Source organism: Fukomys damarensis, unplaced genomic scaffold (assembly GCF_012274545.1).
Source record: "Fukomys damarensis isolate Sample0158 unplaced genomic scaffold, DMR_v1.0_HiC HiC_scaffold_20, whole genome shotgun sequence".
Lineage (NCBI taxonomy): Eukaryota > Metazoa > Chordata > Mammalia > Rodentia > Bathyergidae > Fukomys > Fukomys damarensis.
The window spans coordinates 16,807,376-16,828,202 of NW_022900932.1; the positions used below are offsets into that span (position 1 = coordinate 16,807,376).

The 20,827-nt window shown below is 36.3% G+C and overlaps 1 protein-coding gene across 1 annotated transcript in view; it reads right to left on the reverse strand.

The window, feature by feature from the left end:
- Adk (adenosine kinase) overlaps positions 1–20,827 on the reverse strand; it is a 449,321-nt gene that overhangs the window by 87,694 nt on the left and 340,800 nt on the right. Inside the window, exon 8 of the mRNA XM_033766515.1 lies at positions 7,003–7,038. Within this exon, the coding sequence (XP_033622406.1) occupies positions 7,003–7,038 (36 nt within the window). The remainder of the gene's footprint in view (positions 1–7,002; positions 7,039–20,827) is intronic.

The window sequence follows — 20,827 nt, forward strand, 5'->3', positions numbered from 1 at the left end:
AAAAAAAAAAAAAAAAAAAAAAAAAAAAAAACCTATTCACTACAAAAGAAAATGCTAGAGTGGAGAAAATTGATAGACATCATCTTAACCAGCAATCACTTTAGTGATGCTAAAATTAGTAGACAAAATAGAATTGCCTCCAAAATATTTATTAATCACCATAAGAAAGCCTTCACTTCTAAAAGGATAACCCAGAAAACGCCTCAACTCAGTGATCAAGTTTAACATTGCCATCAGGAAGGCACTGTGACATTGCTAACACCCCTCATATAATGCATTTGAGGGGATTTCCAACAAAAATGCGTAACTTCACATGAATTATGAGAAAACACCAGAGAAACTGAACTTGAGGGGTGTTCTACAGAATGGGCTGACCAGGATCCTTCAAAACTATCAGAGTCATGAACAACAGGAAAGAGTGAGAGTGTCACACAGGGGAAGTGACATGACACACAAATTCAGTGTGCGATCTGGGGTTAGGCAGATTCTGGAACAGAACAAGGAAATTAGAGAGAAGAGTGACAAAATCAGAACAAAGCCTGTAGTTCACATTTTGGCATTATATTGATGTTAATTTTCTGGTTTGGGTCATTATACTTTGGTTATATGAGATATTAACATTAAGGGAAGATGGGTGAAGGGCATGTAGGAAGTTTATATTATTTTGGCAATTTTTCTAAGGCTAAAGTTATTTTAGATAAAAAGCTAAAAATTGTTTTGAGGATAGAAAAGGATAAGGGAAGAGAAAGAGCTTAATGTAGTACTTAGGACACACTAAAATTTTAATAAATATTAAATTTCTTTCTTCTTAAGGACTCTCATTTTAATACTCCCTAAACTGTCAATTGCCTGTGTTACCTTAAAGTTTCTAGAAAGAGCATCAAGTTTTTTTTTCCCCCCTTTGAGACAGGGTCTCACTATGTAGTTCAGGCTGGCCTTAAACTCACTATGTATCCCAGGCTGGTCTTGAACTCATGGCGGTCCTCCTGCCTCAGCCTCCCAAATTCTGGGATTAAAGGTGTACACCACACCTGGTGAGCAGCAAGTTTTGAATACTGAGAGCTCAATTATAAGATCTGATAAGAAAGGAGAAAGCTGAAAAGAGGGAGAAGAAAGCTGATACATCTGAACTATGAGTCTTCAGAAAGCTCTAATGTTGTCATTAAACCCTAACTTCTCTAGACAGTAGATGCTACAATCATCTCTACGTTATAGAAGAAGAAATGAAGAGCCATGCTTAGCATGTAAAAGTATTTATTACTCTAGGAAGTAGATTCTATTACTATATCCCATTTTATAGGTGAAGAAACTTGAGTTATAAGGTTAAATAATTTGCTTAACGCCCCGAATATAAGTCACGGAGCCAGGATCAGCATGCCCAAATCTGACCATGGAGACCTCAGTCCTCTCAACCACATGACTCTCCATGCCATACACAGATTGACTGCATTGCCACCAGGAATTCTGGCAACATGCCTCTTGCTATATCAAAGCAAAATTATAGAATGATCATCCTAAATCATTATACACCACATTATAGGCCATTCCTGATCTTTTTCAAGTTTGCTATTTTTTTCCTAATTTGAGAGTCAAGACATTTTTCACTTTCCAAGGTCATTTGGAAGTCTGATCTCGTCCAATATGTTAGGGGAAGCGTATACTAATGGGCACCAGACTTGGGGAGCGGACCTCTGCTCTGCCACCAGCATCGGTTGGCTATGAGTGTGTGTAAGTCAGAGCCCATTTATTATCTGTTGAACTGATATGGTAACAGCCTACTGCTCAAGGTTTGTGTGAATATAAAAAATTTTCATGATATGTTGGGAAACATATCAACTCAAAAGCATTTTATACATGTAAAATTGTGCTTTTCTTGTCACTAGTGACACATACCTTCAATTTAGCATTGTCTTCCAAATTAAAGAGTGTATTCTCTTCATTCCATTTTTTTTTTTTGTACTGGAGATCGAACTCGGGTCCTTGCACTTGCGAGGCAGGCAGCAGAACCACTGAGCCAAATCCCCAGCCCCTTCATTCCATTTTTAATAAGCTGATGATACAAAGATTCAATAATCCTGTTACAAACTACCTATTTCTGTAGAAATCCAGTGTGGTGTTCACCACACTGCACCATTTTTTGTTTTCCAAAGAGAAGCTCTTACAATGGTCGTGGTGCTCACAGGATGTGTCAGTCACCAGCCCATGGTTCTGTCCTCCTCCCTCCCTCCAACCCAGTCACACAGGCCTTCTGTAAGTTCCTGGAGTTCAGAGTACATGATGCTTTCTTGTGTGGAGGGCTTTGCGTTCTTGTTCCCTCTGATTGTTTGTTTGGCTTTTTTATGTCATAGCTAGATATTATAATTATTTTTCAGACCTCATGTCCCTACAGAGTCATTTCATGACCATCATCTCTAAAATAGGAATGCTTCTCATATTCTCTTTCACAACACACTCTCTGGTCATTTCTATCTTGTTTTTTAGGGTCTAGTGGAGTGTGTTAAGCATATATTAAGTGCTCAGTAAATAACTGTAATAAATGATTAAATAAAAACCAGAAGATTCTCTTATCTATTAATCGCTTCATCTATTTATTTATTTATTGGTACTTGGGACCAAACTCAGGACCTTGCATTTGTGAGGTAGGAGGCAGCAGCTTCATCTATTTTTAAATTGTCCTCATTTGGGACACAGTCACCTATGAAGGCAACAGCATACATTTTTGGTCAGCAGGACCTGACTTAGTGTCTTATTTTCGAAAACTCTGAATGATCATTTATGGTAACCTTTATATTTGTAAAGAATGAAGGAACCTTAGAACCACCTTAGAATTCTTTGGATATCTATCTGTTTTCTGAATACTCTATGTAGACTTTCCATTGTTGATAAATGGGACTTTCTGGGATGATGAGTATACTCTGTACCCACATTGTCCAATAAAGTAGTCATTATCCATTGAGGCCTCAGAATGCTAGAAATTTGCCTAGGTCACCTTAGGAACTGAATTTTACTTATTTATTTATTTTTTGAGATGGAGTCTTACCATGTTGCCAAGGCTGGTATCAAACTCCTGTGATCCTCCTGCCTTATTTTCCAGACTAGCTAGGACCACAAAATGTGCCACCATGTCTTGACTTTGAACTTCACATTTTATTTAATTTTCAGTAATCTTAATTAAACAGCCACATGTAGCTAGTAGATACTTTATTGGATAGCATAAGGTCCTTTTTGGCCCCCCAAAAACTACAGTCTGGGGTCTTCTGAAGAGTCAGAGCTGTGGGAGATGCAGGAAAAGGGAAAATGATTGCTTTGTTTCCTCTATGAACAGAAGTATTATATCTTACAGACCTAAAGGAATATTTAAATTTCTTGCTTGGAATAATGATAACTAAATGCTCCAATAGAGAGTATGAATTCCCTTCATCATTTGACATGTTCTCTGTTGGAGAGACAATGAATATCTATATTTAGGCTTTGGAGTTATTTCCTTCACTTTATTTAATTTAAATCAATTTGCAATAGTTTTAAAAAGTCTTCGTAATGAAACATGCTTTTAAATATCTTATTTTTATTTTGGTTCTAAAAATACAAACCTTTAATTGGTCCAGCTCAAGATAAGGTATATTTATTTATTTATTATTATTTTTGGTACCAGGGATCGAACTCAGATCCTTGAGCTTGGCGAGGCAGGTGGTGGAACCACTGAGCTAAATCCTTGGCCCATAGATAAGGTATACTTAAAAACACGCTGTAGTCTGAACTGATTTTCTAGAATAATAAAAGGCCTTGTGAAACTTTTTTACCCCAAGAATTGTCATTTTAAATTCTTAGCAGGCCTGTCATTTAAATCAGGCACTGTGCAATTTTCCATCATATATATATATATTCTCTCTCTTCTGCTTTGTGCTCTGCCCTGCTCCAGTTTTTATCTCCTTCTCCAGTGCCCTCCTAAACTGCTGCTTCTCACTGAAAATTATCCAATTTATTTTAAAGATTAAAGATTTTTTTATTATTTAAAATTTTTTTAAAAGATTTTTTTAAAAAAAATAAAGATTATCTAAAATTTGCAGAGGTGCTAACCAGAATATCATAAACAATGCCAATGAGGACATTTCTTGATGAATAAACACTGGTTATTTTTAGAAGCACTGGACTGGTCTGTCAGCAGACAGATCACTAGTGGCAACATTCAATGGCTTTTGCGAACTGATTGGGATTTAAAACAAAATGAAGGGAGGAGAGTGGTGCTGGAGGGAAGCAAGAAAATACTTTCCTTTAATCTTTTCATTCTCTTTTCTTAGTCTTGCTTCAAATTTGGAGACAATATTAAAGTCAGGAGATATAAAATGGAGATTTTTGTCTAATTTTGTCACATTAGACTTGAGACAATTAATATACTTCCCTAGACAGAAAACTGATAAAGTGATGTATTCTTGTTTTACTCCTTAAGGATACTAAATTTGAAACCCATACCTTATTTCCATCTCATGAACTATGGAAACTTTGATGACATTATAAAATCACTGAATTTCTCTAGATAGTGCTTCATACATGGATTGTATTTTATTAACAATGCGTACTTGAGGCCATTCTACTTACGGCACATACATATTCTGCACTGCTTGTAATGTTTTTGGGAATCCATAAAGGGATAAATCAAGGCACTATGTGCTTTATCCAATCCAACATATCACTGTCAACATCACTGACAGAGTAGTTTTGCTATGTCAGGAGGTAATAAGGTATGTGATTATAATCATAATCACTTTGCTTATATGCTATACTCAATTATGGCAGATTTATGGCAAGAATAAACAATTCTGAAACCAGTAAATAAGAACTAATGGGAAGGTTAATAGTGAGTGGAAAATAGAAAAAACACTTTATTGCTAAGTAAACCAGGCATAATCTGAGAAAGGTACTTAAGGAAGAAATAAAAGTGTGAATTAGGCTTACTAAATTATTTTTAAAAATTATTATGTAAGGTACTCTAGGACTAAAGGCATTTATTCTGACACATGGTGTATTCCTGTATACCTGCAAAACTGGTTATTTTATAGATACAAACTACATTTTTATGATACCATAGTAAATAGATGATATGCAAACTTATGTTCTGTAAGCTTTTATCTGTGGACAATTTTGGTATCTCAACAGAGTTTTAATTTTCAATGTTAAAACAACAGCAGTATAACTTCAAATACACTTAGGACACACACACACACACACACACATATTTTTGAGATGGGATCTTGTTATGGAGTTAAGGCTGACCTTGAATTCATTATATAGACTGCCTTGAACTTAAAGTGATTCTCTTGGCTCATCCTCTGAAGTGCTGAGATCACAGGCATGTACCATGACACCTGGCTAATATTCTTATGAGCAAAATATTTGGATTTTTAAACTCTTCTTCTTCTTCTTTTTTTTTTTTTTTTGGTACCAGGGATTGAACTCGCATCTTTGAGTTTGCAAGGCAGGCCACCGAACCGCTGAGCTAAATCCCTGGCCTGGATTTTTAAATTGAACACTCCTCTGGTTATATTTTATCCTGTGTATCAACTGCCAGTTTGGCAAGTTACAAAGTAAAACTTAAATAAGATAAAATACAAACAAACCCCAAATCTAGTGAGTTATTTTTCTATATAAACTAATTAAACTCAATATTCCCTAGAATATTTAAAAAAAGGCAAACACTTAAGAAACTATAGTTCCTCAAAACCGAGTGTGAGGCTTTTCTATACCGAAATAGTTCTTTCATAAGATCTTGAGAGAATACTTATAGCACATGCTCACTGACTTCCAGTGAAGAAGCTTTAGTTTTTAGCTTATCAAGTCCTATGACATGGGTAAAATATATATGTATTTCTTTGTTGCTCGGTAATGAAAATGCCTTTATTATATTTAAATAATAATTTGATCACAAATTCATATCTTTTCCTTAAGGGGCTCAAAGTAATATAGCTAGTATTATCCAATAAATAGTCACAGCTTCTGTAGATTGTAGACAATCCCGAGTATGCAAATAAGGAAAGTTCCTATATTCCAGCTCTAGTCAAATTAAATTTAAAAAAATTACTGTCACATAGTATTTCAAGTTACTATACAGGACAAAGTATTCTGCATAGTTCTGGCTCAATAAATATACTCATAAAAGATTCACAAGCTCAGTTAATTCTCTGTCAATTAACCTGGGTTCATATTGAAGTTGGTGTTTTATAACAATCAATTGGAAGATGGATATTACAGAGATAAAAACATGGTCTTGACTGTTATCTTAATTTTGCCAACAACAACCACATGGCGTGTTAAATCATGACATGATAATGTCTCTATCAAGAAAACAGAATCAAGACCTGGAAATTAAAGCCAAATATCAATTTTTTGTTTCAGAAAATGTATATGTATATAATATTATAAAAAAAAAAAGAGCAAGTGGGAGAAAGAGGTAGAGAAGAAGAAGAAGAAAAAAAAGATCCAAACAGGAAGTTCATATGAGCAGGATTTAAATTAATCAGTTCCTAACAATTGTTAAGTACAACCCTTTGGAAATTAATTTGCATAATGATAATCTACATGTGATAGCGCTGAAATTATTTAAGCGACATTATATTTCACCATCTAGTCTTGCTCCACCACTGCTTTACCAGTGAATCCTTATGAAATGTAATGCAGCTAATGAGGTAGCTTTTTAACTGAACAAACTGACAGGCCCCATATCTGCAGAGGCAGCTTGAAACCGTGCCCAACCTCTTGGCTTCCCAAGAGGCTTTTCAAAATTCAATAAATAACATCTGTAGGCGATGTTGGGTGCAGACCTAGCAGAGTGCGTCATAACACTGTGCTGGCAGAACAAAGAAACCATGACGACTGCCAAGTTTCCATGGCAACTGCTGCGAGGCTCTGAGAGTATAATAGCACATCAATCACTGTCCAAAAGAACTTCATTATCAGCTAGAAAAAACCTTTAGAATCTGTTTAGTGTGCAATTGTGGGTTAACTCACCTCAAAGCCTTGCTCTCTAGCAAAAGTGGCAGCTTCCTGAAAAAAAAAAAATAAAAAAGAACAGTTAATTACAAAGTGCTAGGTAATGAAGAAATAATCCATTTTGAAACTCATTCAAACAGTCTTCTTTTTACACAATTATCTCAATATACCCACAGAGTTCAGTTTTATTCTTATACCAAAAAGATTTCTTTTTTTTCCCTCTTGGCATTAAAAAAAAAGGCAGCATAATGTCAACACACTTCACAAGTTGGAATAAAGAAGACGTAGTGCATGTTTTTACTGTAACTGCCACAGTAAGTTCAGGTGTTCTGACCTCGCCAAAGAAAGACAATTATTTGATACCTAAGGAACTTGCTTGTGGTTATATTTTTAATTAAAACAATACTTTTCAGAAAGCTTGTCTATAGAGAAGTGTATTTGCTAATGAATGTATAGATTTACAAAAATAATCACCGTTTTACATTTCTGATGACCAAATTTATATAGACAAGGATCATTAATGGATGTTAAATTCACTGGGTGAGAGGATGATGGGGAGGGAACTGGGTCTTTGCACACATTATATGCTAGTCACAAGAAGCAAAGTATCACTGCACAATGGAAAGATCGAGTTGTCATCACTGTAGCCCTGGGATGGGTCCCATCACTTATCATCGATAACAGCAGGATCACCAAGGAGTCTCTGCCTTCTTTTATGATGCAGTATGACGTTCACAGTATCACTTACACAGTATTCTGACAGAAAAAATTTAACATGAATTAATCAAAACTTTAGTCCAAAGCAGGTGTAGTAGTACCTACTTACAATCCCAGCTAACTGGGAGTCTAAGAGGACTGCAAGTTCAAGTCCAGCCTAGGCAACCTTTTCAGACCCTGTCTCAAAATAAAAACAAAAAGCAGGGGATAGGAGTATAGCACATGGTTAGCATGTGCAAGGTCTTTGGTTCAACCCCCCAGTAACTGAGAAAGGAGAAAAAAAGACACTTTAGTCCAATAACCTGCAATCACCAAGAAACACAGAAGATGGGGGAAAAAGAATACACAGAGAACGCAATGGTCAAATCTCTAAGGTGCAGCCATATATAGGGTAACTAGCTCAGTTCCATTAACAAGTCAACATCAATGATATAATGAGAGAATGTCAATGACCAAGAGCCACATATGAACCTTAACTGGGTCCTGTTTTAAACAAACCAGCTATAAAAAACATTTTTGAGGGAAAATAATAAAAATGGAAATTAAATGATATTAGGAATTACCAATTTGATAAGGAAAATGCCTTTAATTTCCAGAGATGTACCCTAACATATTTAGGGATAAAATGCCATGAACTACATAAGTTACTATGGAAAACTCTGTTAAAAAATGAAGTGAGGCAAAACTGGCTAAATATTAACTATGGGATCTAAATATGTACATGGCACACGTGGGTTCAGTATCTCTACTGTTTTGTGTGTTTGAAAAATTTCACAATGAAGTCCCTAAACCCCCAATTTTCCTTTTTATAAAGTGACAGCATAACAAAAGTTGAACTTTTTAGAAATGGCTAAGCAACTGTAATATATAAGTTCTTCTAGATTTTAAATATCTTAAGCACACAATCTGATGAACACTATTATATACCCAACGCATTCCTAACAGGTTATCAAACGACCAGAAAAAAAAAAATCGGTGTAATCAAATTTCTTTCCTCTTATTATCAGGCTTGTACATATATTTTAATTTTAGGACTGATAGAAAATGGAAGCAATAGTACTTTTCAACTCTTCTTCTCTCTTGAAAGTGAAAAAAATTGCAGACAACTGTCAAGAGCCTCTACATCTTAACTTACATTCCTCCCAAATTATCTTTGCCAAGAGATATTAATAGAAGGATGGGATTTGAGCCCAAGTAGTGAGCAGATCCAACTCAACTAAAACGACGGCTGCACCAAACCATGTAAGGCAGAAAGTACAGTCAGTGTCTCCAACACAAATTTGGGGACTACCTACACATTGTGGAAAACACTGATGAAGAAATACATGTGTGTGCACTTATGGTCTAACCTCCAGACTTAGAGAATCATTTTGAAGGTTTGGAAAGGTCAAAATGCCTGACTACTGCTCAACACTGAAGTTAACAGAAAGTGATAAGCTGAAAGGACAATTCCTCAGGCTATGCACTAAAGAAACATAAGGCTGACCAAGTTAGCCTCAGCTAGAGACCAGGAAAAAAAAAAAAGCCGAGTTATGATCTTAACAAGCAAGGTTAGCTTCTTGACAATTTACTTAAAACAGAACTTTGTACATCACATAGTCAATAACATTTGCTGGCTAGGATATCAAGGGAAAGGTTCAAAAGGTATCAGTGTAGTGTCTTCCAAGTTGTCATAATTAACCAAACTAATTCCTATATAAAAAGACAACTGCAAAGGCCTGCTAGAACTACTTATTTATACGGAGCTTCATTAGAGCCAGGAAAGAAACTGCGAGGACTATAGACAGTTAAGATGAATCTGTAGGACAAAAATCACAGTAAGAGATAAAGACCAAAAACCCACATATTGAGATTAAATTGTTTTTTAGTATCTAATTTTGTTCATATAGTCCTAAAATATTAACTATAATCTGGCAGGGTATAGTAGAACTAAATGCAAGCTACATTAAATGTCAGATAATCATTTTGTAAGGAAACCAGGCCCCAGAACATTTTCACATGTGTAAATAATTCCAAGCACTGACATATTTCTGGCTGAGGAAGGACACAGTTAAGAAAAGTCAAGTCTATTTTCTATCTTAGTGCCCCCTCACACAGGTTTGCTGAGCTGTGCCCTATCAGTAAAAAGCTAAGCACTTGTTCTGTGGCTTAAAATGATCTTATCTTCTGACTTCCTCCCACCTCCCTTTGATCTTGGGCTGGTGCCCCAAGTCACTCCATTAGAGGAGGCAGCTGGCTCACATGACTGCAGACGTTCTCACAGCTAACCTCTGATCTGAAGGTGTTTGTAGCTACAATGATGGAACAACATTTATTTTTCTCCCTCAGCAAAACAAACAAAATAACAGGGGAACAGTTTGACCCAGTAAGAATTTTAAGCACAATTTTAGTTCTCAGATTCACTGCAATGAAGCGACAGGAAGAAAAGGCATTATGTCAGGGAACAGGGAAGAAAGAATGGGCAGAGAGGGTGCGCAGAAGAGGAAGGCAGGTTCTAAATACCAGGGTTAATTCCAAGCGGACTGATCACGATAAATTGAAAAGGACTTTGTAGTGTGCCATCGCAGGAAAAGTGAGAAAAGAAAACAAGCAAGTCCCCATCTGTGCTGCCCCAGGGCGCCTCGTACCGAGTTTCACAAATCTAATGAAGCAGTCAGGTTAAAATCCCACCGCAGAGTGGATGTGACATGTGGAGAACAGCTAGGGTTAGAATAGAGAAGCAGGGCGGTTCCTAATGCAGGTGATTATCCATGTGATAATCATTATATTTACAGGCTTTCCATTTTAGATCTGACATCAAAAATCACAAAGGAGGAGGGATTAAGGAAATAAACAACTGACACAGAGGCTTTCCTGCTCCCCTGAGAGTATAGCACTTTCATTCATGCATGACAAGCAACAAAAGCAAAACCAAACAGGCCAGGAAAGAGTATTTCTGAGAAGGCTGGATTTCACATTAACACTTCTTTCCATTTTGATAACTTTCACTATTATTCAGTTTCTCAGACAGGTCACATTTTCAGAATCAGTTCTCATTGTCGTCTTCGCTATAATACAGTATCATTTTGGGTTTACAATGAGTGATACTCACATAATATGTCTTTTATAACAACAGAGTCATTTCTTCCTTCCTGGAATTGAGTGTTGTGAATCAAATGACATATAATTAAAGTCTCAGACTCTCATCCATACCACCCCACATAGGGTTTACGGTACGTTGGCTGCTTCACCAGCCAGGCTAAAAGGGTGCTGATGAGACAACTCTCAAATATAGTTGTGGAACTGAGCTTTAAAAAAGAAGGGCTGGAATTCATGGTTAATGAAAACTATGGAATGCTTATATTAACAGCTACTTAAAGAGATTAGCAAGCTGCTTTAAAAAAGCACAATTCTCAGATTATACAGGAAAGGAAATAAACTACACTGCATGTTTGTGTGTATGAAAGACAGCTTTTTCCTTTATGATGCAGGAGGAAATTATCTTATGTTTCATCCCTTAATACCAAAGTTCTTCTTTTTTTTTTTTTTTTTGTACTGAGGATTGAATTTGGGTCTTTGTGCTTGCGAGGCAGGTGACAGCACCACTGAGCTAAACCCTGGGCCCCCAAGTTCTTATTTGTAAGAAATTCCTGTAATCAATATTAAATTAAAACTATAACTTCTTCATACTCATTTCAACAAATACAGTTTCTGTATATTAACCTGGCATCCTCGACTTTGCCAAATCCACTTATTCATTGTTGGGAGGAACGTTACTTAGGATCTTGTACATAGATGATTATATGAATCATCCATATCAAAAGAGAGTTTTCTGTACTCTTACTAACCATACTATAAAGATATTGAGAAGGTAACAAAATGCCTGTAAGATAAAACTTCATCTCTTTGAGGAAGAGTATGACTACTGCACTAATTACCATTACTATCATAGCTCATGACCTCTGTCTTCACACTTCCTGCTCAGTTTTGAACCTAGTATAGAACAGAGTCATTATCTGCTTATGCTAGCACCTTCCTTTTTTTTTTTTTTTAAATCTCAGCCCTAAGAGGTACTGGGTGCAAGTTGAAACTTCATGTATCAAAACAAAAGCAAGACGGTTCAACTGAGAACTAGATAAAGATAACTTTAGACTATCCACCCACCCCAAACAGATGATGCTGTTGCATCAATGAAAGGAGGAAGGAGCATATTTTAATGAATATGAATAGGTGGCCCAGCTGTCCCTGTGAGTTCTCTCTGTCCTCACCATCATGCGAATGCATAGCTTTGGGAGAAGCCCTGGAAGAAAAACGCCACTAGACCAGTTTTGCCTTTTTATTTTGTTCATCTCTCCACCCAGCAAATATTTACTTTTTAAATACAGTTTTAGGTTAATAGCATTTGTTAGCCCAGAGGCATATCACTGCTACAACTGTTGCAGACCTTAAAATGATACTAAACTAACTCTGTAAGACTTGCTGCAATGTTTTTAGTCCTAAATGGTGTAATACAGATGAGAGTCTAAAACAGGATACCTGGCTCTCTCCCTCTCTCTCTACCTCTAGATCTAAGTACAAAAATCTCTCCAAAATGGGTATAATGGCACGTGCATGTAATCCCAGTTCTCTAGAGGCTGAGGCAGGAGGAATGCAAGTTTGTGCCTAGCCTAGGCAACTTCAAAATTTAAAAATGAGTAAATGAGTGAATGGCTTTAAATGCAATGCAGCAGTGACAGCCAAATGATAACACAGGGCTTAAAATCAAAAGACTTACACTGGGTCCAAGTTTTAGAACGTATTTACTATGTAATCTTTATTAATAAAATTGGGTTCAGTAATACCTATTTCATTTTATTGTTGCTAGGAAAAAATTAGGTAATTGATTTAAAAATGAGTAAATGAGTGAATGGCTTTAAATGCAATGCAGCAGTGACAGCCAAATGATAACACAGGGCTTAAAATCAAAAGACTTACACTGGGTCCAAGTTTTAGAACGTATTTACTATGTAATCTTTATTAATAAAATTGGGTTCAGTAATACCTATTTCATTTTATTGTTGCTAGGAAAAAATTAGGTAATTGATATGAAACTATAAAATCTTTTTTTTTTTTTTTGCCTTGGGAATTTAACAGGTCTTTTTGTAATCCCAGTTCTCTAGAGGCTGAGGCAGGAGGAATGCAAGTTTGTGCCTAGCCTAGGCAACTTCAAAATTTAAAAATGAGTAAATGAGTGAATGGCTTTAAATGCAATGCAGCAGTGACAGCCAAATGATAACACAGGGCTTAAAATCAAAAGACTTACACTGGGTCCAAGTTTTAGAACGTATTTACTATGTAATCTTTATTAATAAAATTGGGTTCAGTAATACCTATTTCATTTTATTGTTGCTAGGAAAAAATTAGGTAATTGATATGAAACTATAAAATTTTTTTTTTTTTTTTTTGCACTGGGAATTTAACCCAGGTCCTTTGCACTAAGACATATCCACAGCTCTTTTGTGAGACAAGGTCTCGCTAAATTGTCCCACCTTGGCTTGAACTTTGATCTTCCTGTCTCAGCTTCTCAAAAGGCCGGGGATTACAGGTGTGTGCCACCACACACAGTTCAAGATAGTTTTTAAACAAAGAGTACATTTAATAATTTAACCCATCTGTGGGCACATGCAGAATAGGTTACCTTCAAAATGATTTCCCGTGGTCTCTGATTCTGGCATTTAAACTCTTATGAGTGGTGTCTTCCCCTACAGTGTGTTAGACCTAGGGACTTGCTTCTGGCAAATACATAACAAAAGAGGTGGAGGTTTGCTTTGTGTTCTTTAACACATTTGTTTTCTTCCTGAGCTCTGATGATAAAGGAAAGTACCATGTTGTCAGTACCCTTATGGAGAGGTACATGGCCAACATGCAGCGAGGATCTGAGCTTGCCAACAGGCATGAAGGAGCACTTGGAAGTGAATTCTCTACTAGGTGAGCATCAAGATGACTATAGCTCTGGGCCAATACCTTGATTAGGATCTTATGAGAGACCCTGACTTAGAAGGACTAGTCTAAGTAGTACCTAGAGTCCCAATTCTCTGTCCACATATAATACAAGAGCACACTACATAGTAAGAAAAACTCAGATATTTTTTCATTCAAATTATGTTAATGGAAACTTCAAAGCAAATGTGAGCAGATCGATCAGAGGGTGAGCAAATTCTGGAAAGAAAATTTAGATACATGCTGTCTAATTAGTTTTAGGTAATCTAATTGATACTAAAATTATCATAGCTGGTAATTGTTCCAGCTGGGATTTGGGACTGAGGCTTTCTGAATGGTCTGCAAGGTCTAATCTAATTGATTAGGTTAGCCATTTCCTCAACAAAGATAAATTACCTGGAAAATATTATCCTTTGCATAGAATTCATTGTTTGGCATCAAGCTTTTAAATTTCCTTTATTTTTGGTTACTCTGAAGTAATGCTTATCTTACCAAAATTACAGTGAGATTCTTAAGTAGTGTTGGGATCCTTGGGTGAGAAAAAATACAACTGAGTCAACTAATACCACTTTTAAGGGGTGCCATAGGTGAAACAGTGACATTTCTGTTTAATTATAAAATAATTCCTGCTGCTTGTTTCTTTGCATAACACTTATATCATAAAGACTTATGTCGCTTAAGCCTTTAAATATTTTCTCATGCTGTTCTATAGACTATGAGTTTGCCTTTTCTTTATGCTATCTATAAAATCATGTATATACTTTCTTATGAAACACATTACTGTGAATACTTTAAAAATTGTTTATGCTATTTCTGATGTGGAAAGTTTTAATTTGTAAATAAAGTAACTAAGGCTAGGGAAAACTGTTAGTAAAACTGGATCTCTGGGAATCCTCTATTAAAATAAATTTAATTCACAAAAATATCTGTGTTGGTTTTTCCAAGGAATATAATATAACTTTTTGGTGATTTTCAACCTGTGCTCTGACATTTACTACCATATGCTTCCTGTCTGCAGAATGCTGAATAGAAATATTATTTAACATTTATTGAGTGCCAAAAACTCTGTGGGGCAATGTACAGTCATAAAGTCAGTCGTGGCCTCTATCCAATAGGTTTATAATAAAAATTAGATACACAGTATATAAATTACACCTCAATAAAGGACACTGAAAAGAACATCAGGCAGCCAAAACACAGGCCAAAAAATAGGGCTCAATTTACAAGATATTTAACCCTTTCACAAAGTGGTTTAGTAGCTGACCTGTCTATTCCAGCAAGGAGAATGTTCATTCCTGTATGTAAGCATATTTCATAGTGCTCCCTCCAAAAAGGTTGGAAATAAAGTGGTTCACCACAATTCAAGACTGATTAGCTACTCAGACTAATTTCTTTTAGAATAATTTACATTTTAAAAATTAATTAATTAATTGATTTTGGGTTTTGGAGACAGGGTCTTGCTATGTAGTTCAGGTTGGCCTTGAACTCACTACGTAGCTCAGGCTGTGCTCAATCTTGCAGTATTCCTCCTGCCTCAGCCTCCTGAGTGCTGGGATTACTTTTCCACTGTGCCTGGTTTAAATCAAAGATTCATGTCATTTTTGTTTAAGTAACTTACATCAGCTCTTTTCTTCCAAGAGTCCCTCTTTTCCTTCTTTTTTCTCATTTAAACTTCCCACCCTGAAAGGTATTATTTTCATTTTACAGATGGAAATATGAAGGTTTAGAGGTTAAAGTGCCCCCAAACACATAGCTGGTAATTCTTCCAGCTGGGATTTGGGACTGAGGCTTTCTGAATGGTCTGCAAGGTCTGCTATTGATGTTCTTTAGATTTTAAAAGCCTGAAAAGCCTTTGTGCATCGAAAGGTATTTTTGCTGGGTATAGAATTCTGGTTGATATATTTTTTCCTATGCTTCAAAGTGTAGCTTGCACCATTTCTGAAGAGAAAATCATTACAATTCTTCTTTTTTTTTCCTTTGTAATAGAAGGAAAAAAAGGTTTCTTTTTGAAAGAAACCTAACTGCTTTTTTTTTTTTTTAGCAGTTTGTTATTATTAGTGTTTTTTAATTTGACTGTGAAGAGCCTTGGTATTGCACCTTATTTTTTTCTTCTGTTTGTGGTTTGTTGCTTTTTCTTGGATTTGTGGATTTCCAGTTTTCACCAGATTTTAAAAAAATTCAGCCTCTGTTTCTTCAAATACTTTTCTGTGTCTTCCTTTTTCTCCCTAGTACCCCAACTATATGCATTAGGTTGTTTGAAGCTGTTCCATAGATCACAGGTGCACTGGTTATTGTTTTACCCATTTTTTTTTCTCCTCTCAGAGGTTCATTCTGAAAGCTGCTTACATCTTCAAGATCACTAACCTCCTCTTCCCTAAGGTCCAATCTCATCCAATGTATTTTTCATTTCTAGAAGTTGCATCTTTAAAATTTTTCCATGTCTCTCCTTAATAGGCTTATGCTTTTCTTTACCTACTTGAAATAGCGAATGTATTTAGAAGTACTGCTTTAATGTCAAATAAAAAAAAACCTAAAATGTGTCATTTTGTAATCTCTTTGTATGGATCAATATTTTGCCTCACTGTGGTTGTATTTTCTTACTATGTATAATAGGCAATTTTTCTTTTCCTCTTTAAAGCCAGGACCTTTGCAGAACTACACCCCTAACCCCTTTGGATATTTATTTATTTACTTACTTTTTATTTTTGGGTACCAGGGATTGAACTTGGGTCCTTGTGCTTGTGAGGCAAGTGGCAGAACCATAGAGCTAAATCCCCAGCCCCTGAATTTTTTATTTTGAGATAAAGTTTTGTTAAATTCTCCAGGTTGGGCTTGAAGGTGTGATTCTTCTGCCTCAGCCTGCCAGAGTGTTAGGATTACAGGCATATGTCACCACACTTATGTATGAATGGTAATTTATTTAAAACTTTTTTTTCAGACAGAGTCTTGCATGATCCACCTGCCTTGGTCCCCCAGTGTTGGAATTTCAGGCATGAAAACCATACTTAGCTCATTAATGATAAATTTTGATTAGATGATAGACAGTGTGACTATTTTGTTTTTCAATATATATTTGAGGTTTAGTCTTGAAATTCTGTTAGGGTAGTTGGAAATAATTTGATTCCATGATTACTTTGCAAAGTTCTTCTGGCTTTTAATTCAGAGCCAATCTGATTTCCTACTGATGTGAATATCCTCTGGAGTACCAAAAAAGTTTTTGCCATTTATTGGAATTTTCTCCATCTAGTTATTGGGGTCATAAACTATTACTGGTCTTATGTGAGTCCAGGCAATCAATCCATCGGTCTTTCTGTCCATCCATCCATTCATCCACCATTTACCTATCATCTACATATGTATCTCATTTTTATGTATGTGTGTGGGACCGAGGATTGAACCAAGGTCCTCATACACACCAGGCAAGAATTCTACCACTAAGTTACATCCTCAACCTTTTAAAAATTCTATTTTGGGCTGAGTCTTCACCACATTGCCCAGGCCAGCCTCAAATTTGTGCTCCTTGTGCCTCAGCCTCCCAAGTAGCTGGGATTATAGGTATGTCCCACCACACCTGGTGAAGTTGGGAAATAGTCTGCCTGTTCTTTTACAGTGGCCTTAAACCTGGCATTGTGTAGTTTCCAAACACACATGAGTCGTCACTATTCAGCTAAGAAAGAGGAATCTTCTGCAGTGTGTACAGTCTTATCTGGGCAGCTGTCCCCTCTCTTGCTACCACCTTTCGCATATTCTAACCCTTTGGTTCAATTTTCAGCACTTTCTTAATTCAACCAGACGTTCTGCTTGGGATCTTTTTCCTACACTATGGACTGGAAACTGTCTTGGCAGAATGCCATGGCACTTGTAGGGATTCCTCAGTCTTTCTTTGTTCTCAGGGATCACTTGTCTGGTGATGACTGTTGCCCAGTGTTGAAGACTGTTTTTTATATATGTTTTTGCATTGTCGAAGTAGAGATGAGAAATCTGGCCCCTCCACTCTTTCATTTCTAGCACATGTTCTGTGTGGAGCTATATTCAAGTACAGACGATAAGGGATCCTGGCACATTCAATAAATCTGTAATCTTCCATTTATTGGTTTAAAAAGCTTATCTATTAAGCCAACAATAAGATAGGTTGACCAGACTTCTTAAGTATCTCAAACCCTGCTCTTGTACCTTATTGAACAAAGGATTCAGTTCCTGTACTTATAGTGGTTATACTAAACTATAAACATTCTACTTTACCAGCAATCAACAGTTGAAAGCCTTTGAAGAGGAACACTTCTAAGTCCTGAATTTTCTTTTACATATTCTACATTATTGCCATTTTCTTGCATTTTATCTTAACAACCACCAAGTTTCAAATAGTTAATACAATCTACATTTTTTTCCCCTTGCTTCTCTCTTTCAATCAATAGAAAGCTCTACCACAATGCATGACCACCATTACATTATGCTAGGGTTAGCAAACAGCAGCTTGCAGGACAAACTGAGCTTGCCATCGGTTTCTATTTTTAAAAAAATCTTTTTTATTCATTCATTCATTCAGAGTACTGAGGATTGAACCCAGGGTCTTTGTATGGAGCCACACCCCAAGCCCATTATTATTATTGTTATTATTATTATTTTGAGACAGGTCTTGCTAAATCACTGATTTCCTAGGTTGGGTCTGAAGCTGCAATCCTCTTGCTTAATGCTGGGATTACAGGCATGTGTCTTCATGCCAGCTGCATAGGTATATTTTTAAATAAAATTTCACGGGAACATAGCAGTGCCTATTTGTTTACATTTTGTCTCTGGTTGCTTTTATGCTACAACAGGAGAATTGAAGTTGAGTACTTTGACAAAAACCATGCTTCTTGTCCCCACCTCACTCCAACAGCCAGTACTGACAATGAGGCCAGGAGTGCTCCACCACTAAGCTATATTCCTGCTCTTTTTATTTCTAATTTTAGACATGGTCTTGCTAAGTTGCCCAGGCTGGGCTCAAACTTGTGATCTTCCTGCCTCAGACTCGTAGAATGCCTGGATTACATGCATGCGCCACCACTCCCAGAAAAATGTGCATGTCTCGACAGGCCATACTTACTTCATTTATTGGCAAAACAATCTAAAAACCAAATCACTTATATTGGTAAGAAAGCTTTAAAAGACTGGATAAATAACCAATTCTTTTTTTTTTTTTTTTGGTACTGGGGATCGAAATCGGGACCTTGCGCTTGTAAAGCAGATGGTAGTACCACGGAGCTAAATCCCTGGCCTCTATAACAAATTCTTTTAAGTGTTAACAAATGTTGATGTGCAAGAATGAGAAAGACTTCACTGACCAGTGCTTAAGACTAGATGAATAGAGGAAGGAAATTTTTCAGATGGGGAGGCATTGACATCCTTGTTAAATAACTTCAACTAACGCCTTCTACTCAGTTCACCAGTGTCTATTATAGTTTCCACATTAGCCCTTCCCAAGTCTTCAAGGTGTAATAATCACTACCACTACAAATGCCACCTTCCAGAGCTACTCTAGTGGCTTTAACTCATGGTGGTGCGGAAGTTTGGAAATAACATTAAAAACAAAGTGAAAATGGTATATAAGATATACAAATGGATAAGTATATAGGATGCAGTGGGTTTTAATTTTTTTGTAGTTAAGTCTACTGTGGGTAAAGTGGCAAATGTAAGTCCTAAGATGTAGGAGTCTCTTACACCTACTGAAAAATAAAGGCAATTTCTTCCAGGTAAGAATCTTTACATACAGATATTTATATAAATATATAACACATCCCACCCAAATATCACCAAAATCACTATTATTTTCTACATTCTTGTCAGTTGACTTATAGCAATTATGTACAAAGAATACTATATTGTTGCTGTTTTAGGAACAAATCAAATATAGACAACATTTTCACAATGACCACTGGAAAGTAGCAAGGAGAGCTATGGAAGAGATTAATATAGGTCTCTTAAATAATAAAACAAAACTAAACTCCCACAACTACAAAAAAGAAAGAGAAAAGATTTAATATACTTAAAGAGAAATCAACCAAAAGTACAGCTTAGGCTATTAAAAAAGTCACAGAAAAAGGATAGGAAACACTCAACAGAACACACAGTAGATGCCTAATAAATTTTAAACCGAAAGCATGACTCTAACTTATCATTGCTATATATATATATATAGGTTTTGAGAGATAAGGGCAGCAAGGGTTTTAGCTCAGTGGTTCTGCCACCTGTCTTGCAAGCGCAAGGTCCCCAGAGTTTGATTCCCTGGTACTCCGGCCCCCCGCCCCAAAAGCGAGAAAGAGATAATGGTTACTTCTGCAAAGCCCATACTGCATTTGATTTTTTGTTTGTTTTTTGAGACAGGGTTTCACTATGTACTTGAGACTGACCTGGAACTCACTATGTAGCCCAGGCTGGTCTTGAACCCACAGGGATCCTCTTGCCTCAGCCTCCCGAGTGCTGGGATTACAGGTGTGCGCCACCGTTGTCACTCATTGGCACTTTCATTACAATGGAAGTCAGTTACATGTATCTTAGTCTACAGAATAGAAAGAAGAAACACATCTACCTTTCTTTTTCTCAGACCTCTTGTTAGAACATGAGGTAACACTACTCAACTATGTGTAGGTGCTAGCATAGCAACAAGACATGGGGAACTAAAGGTTGTACAGTGCAGGAGTATTTACAAAATAATGGACGTTCTATTGCAACAAACATTAGAAAATGATTGGGCCAGTGGATGCAGATGAGATGAAGGATTTATTTTCATTAACAGTCATTTTGACTTATTGTATGAAGCACTGCAAATTGGCTTCCACCTACACCTATCTCAAGAAACCATTTTCTGAAGGTTACCAGAAGCAGCCTTTATTCTTCATCTTTCAAAATAAGACCTGATCTCTTTTTTCCAGGGAAAAAAGATTTCTGCAACAGTTAGGGATATTTATTCTAAGAAATGAGTACTTACTGCCCTGTATATTTTCAGAGATTTAATTTCAAACACTTCCAATTTTTTTTTTTTTTTTGGTACTTCTAATTACCCATTTCCTAGGTAAATGTTTTTCCTCTTCAGGTCCTTGTCAATTTCACTCATTCCTATACATTCAAGCCCTTTCATTTAGATCTTTTAATTCCATTGGATAATCTAATATGAGAAAAAATGGGATTT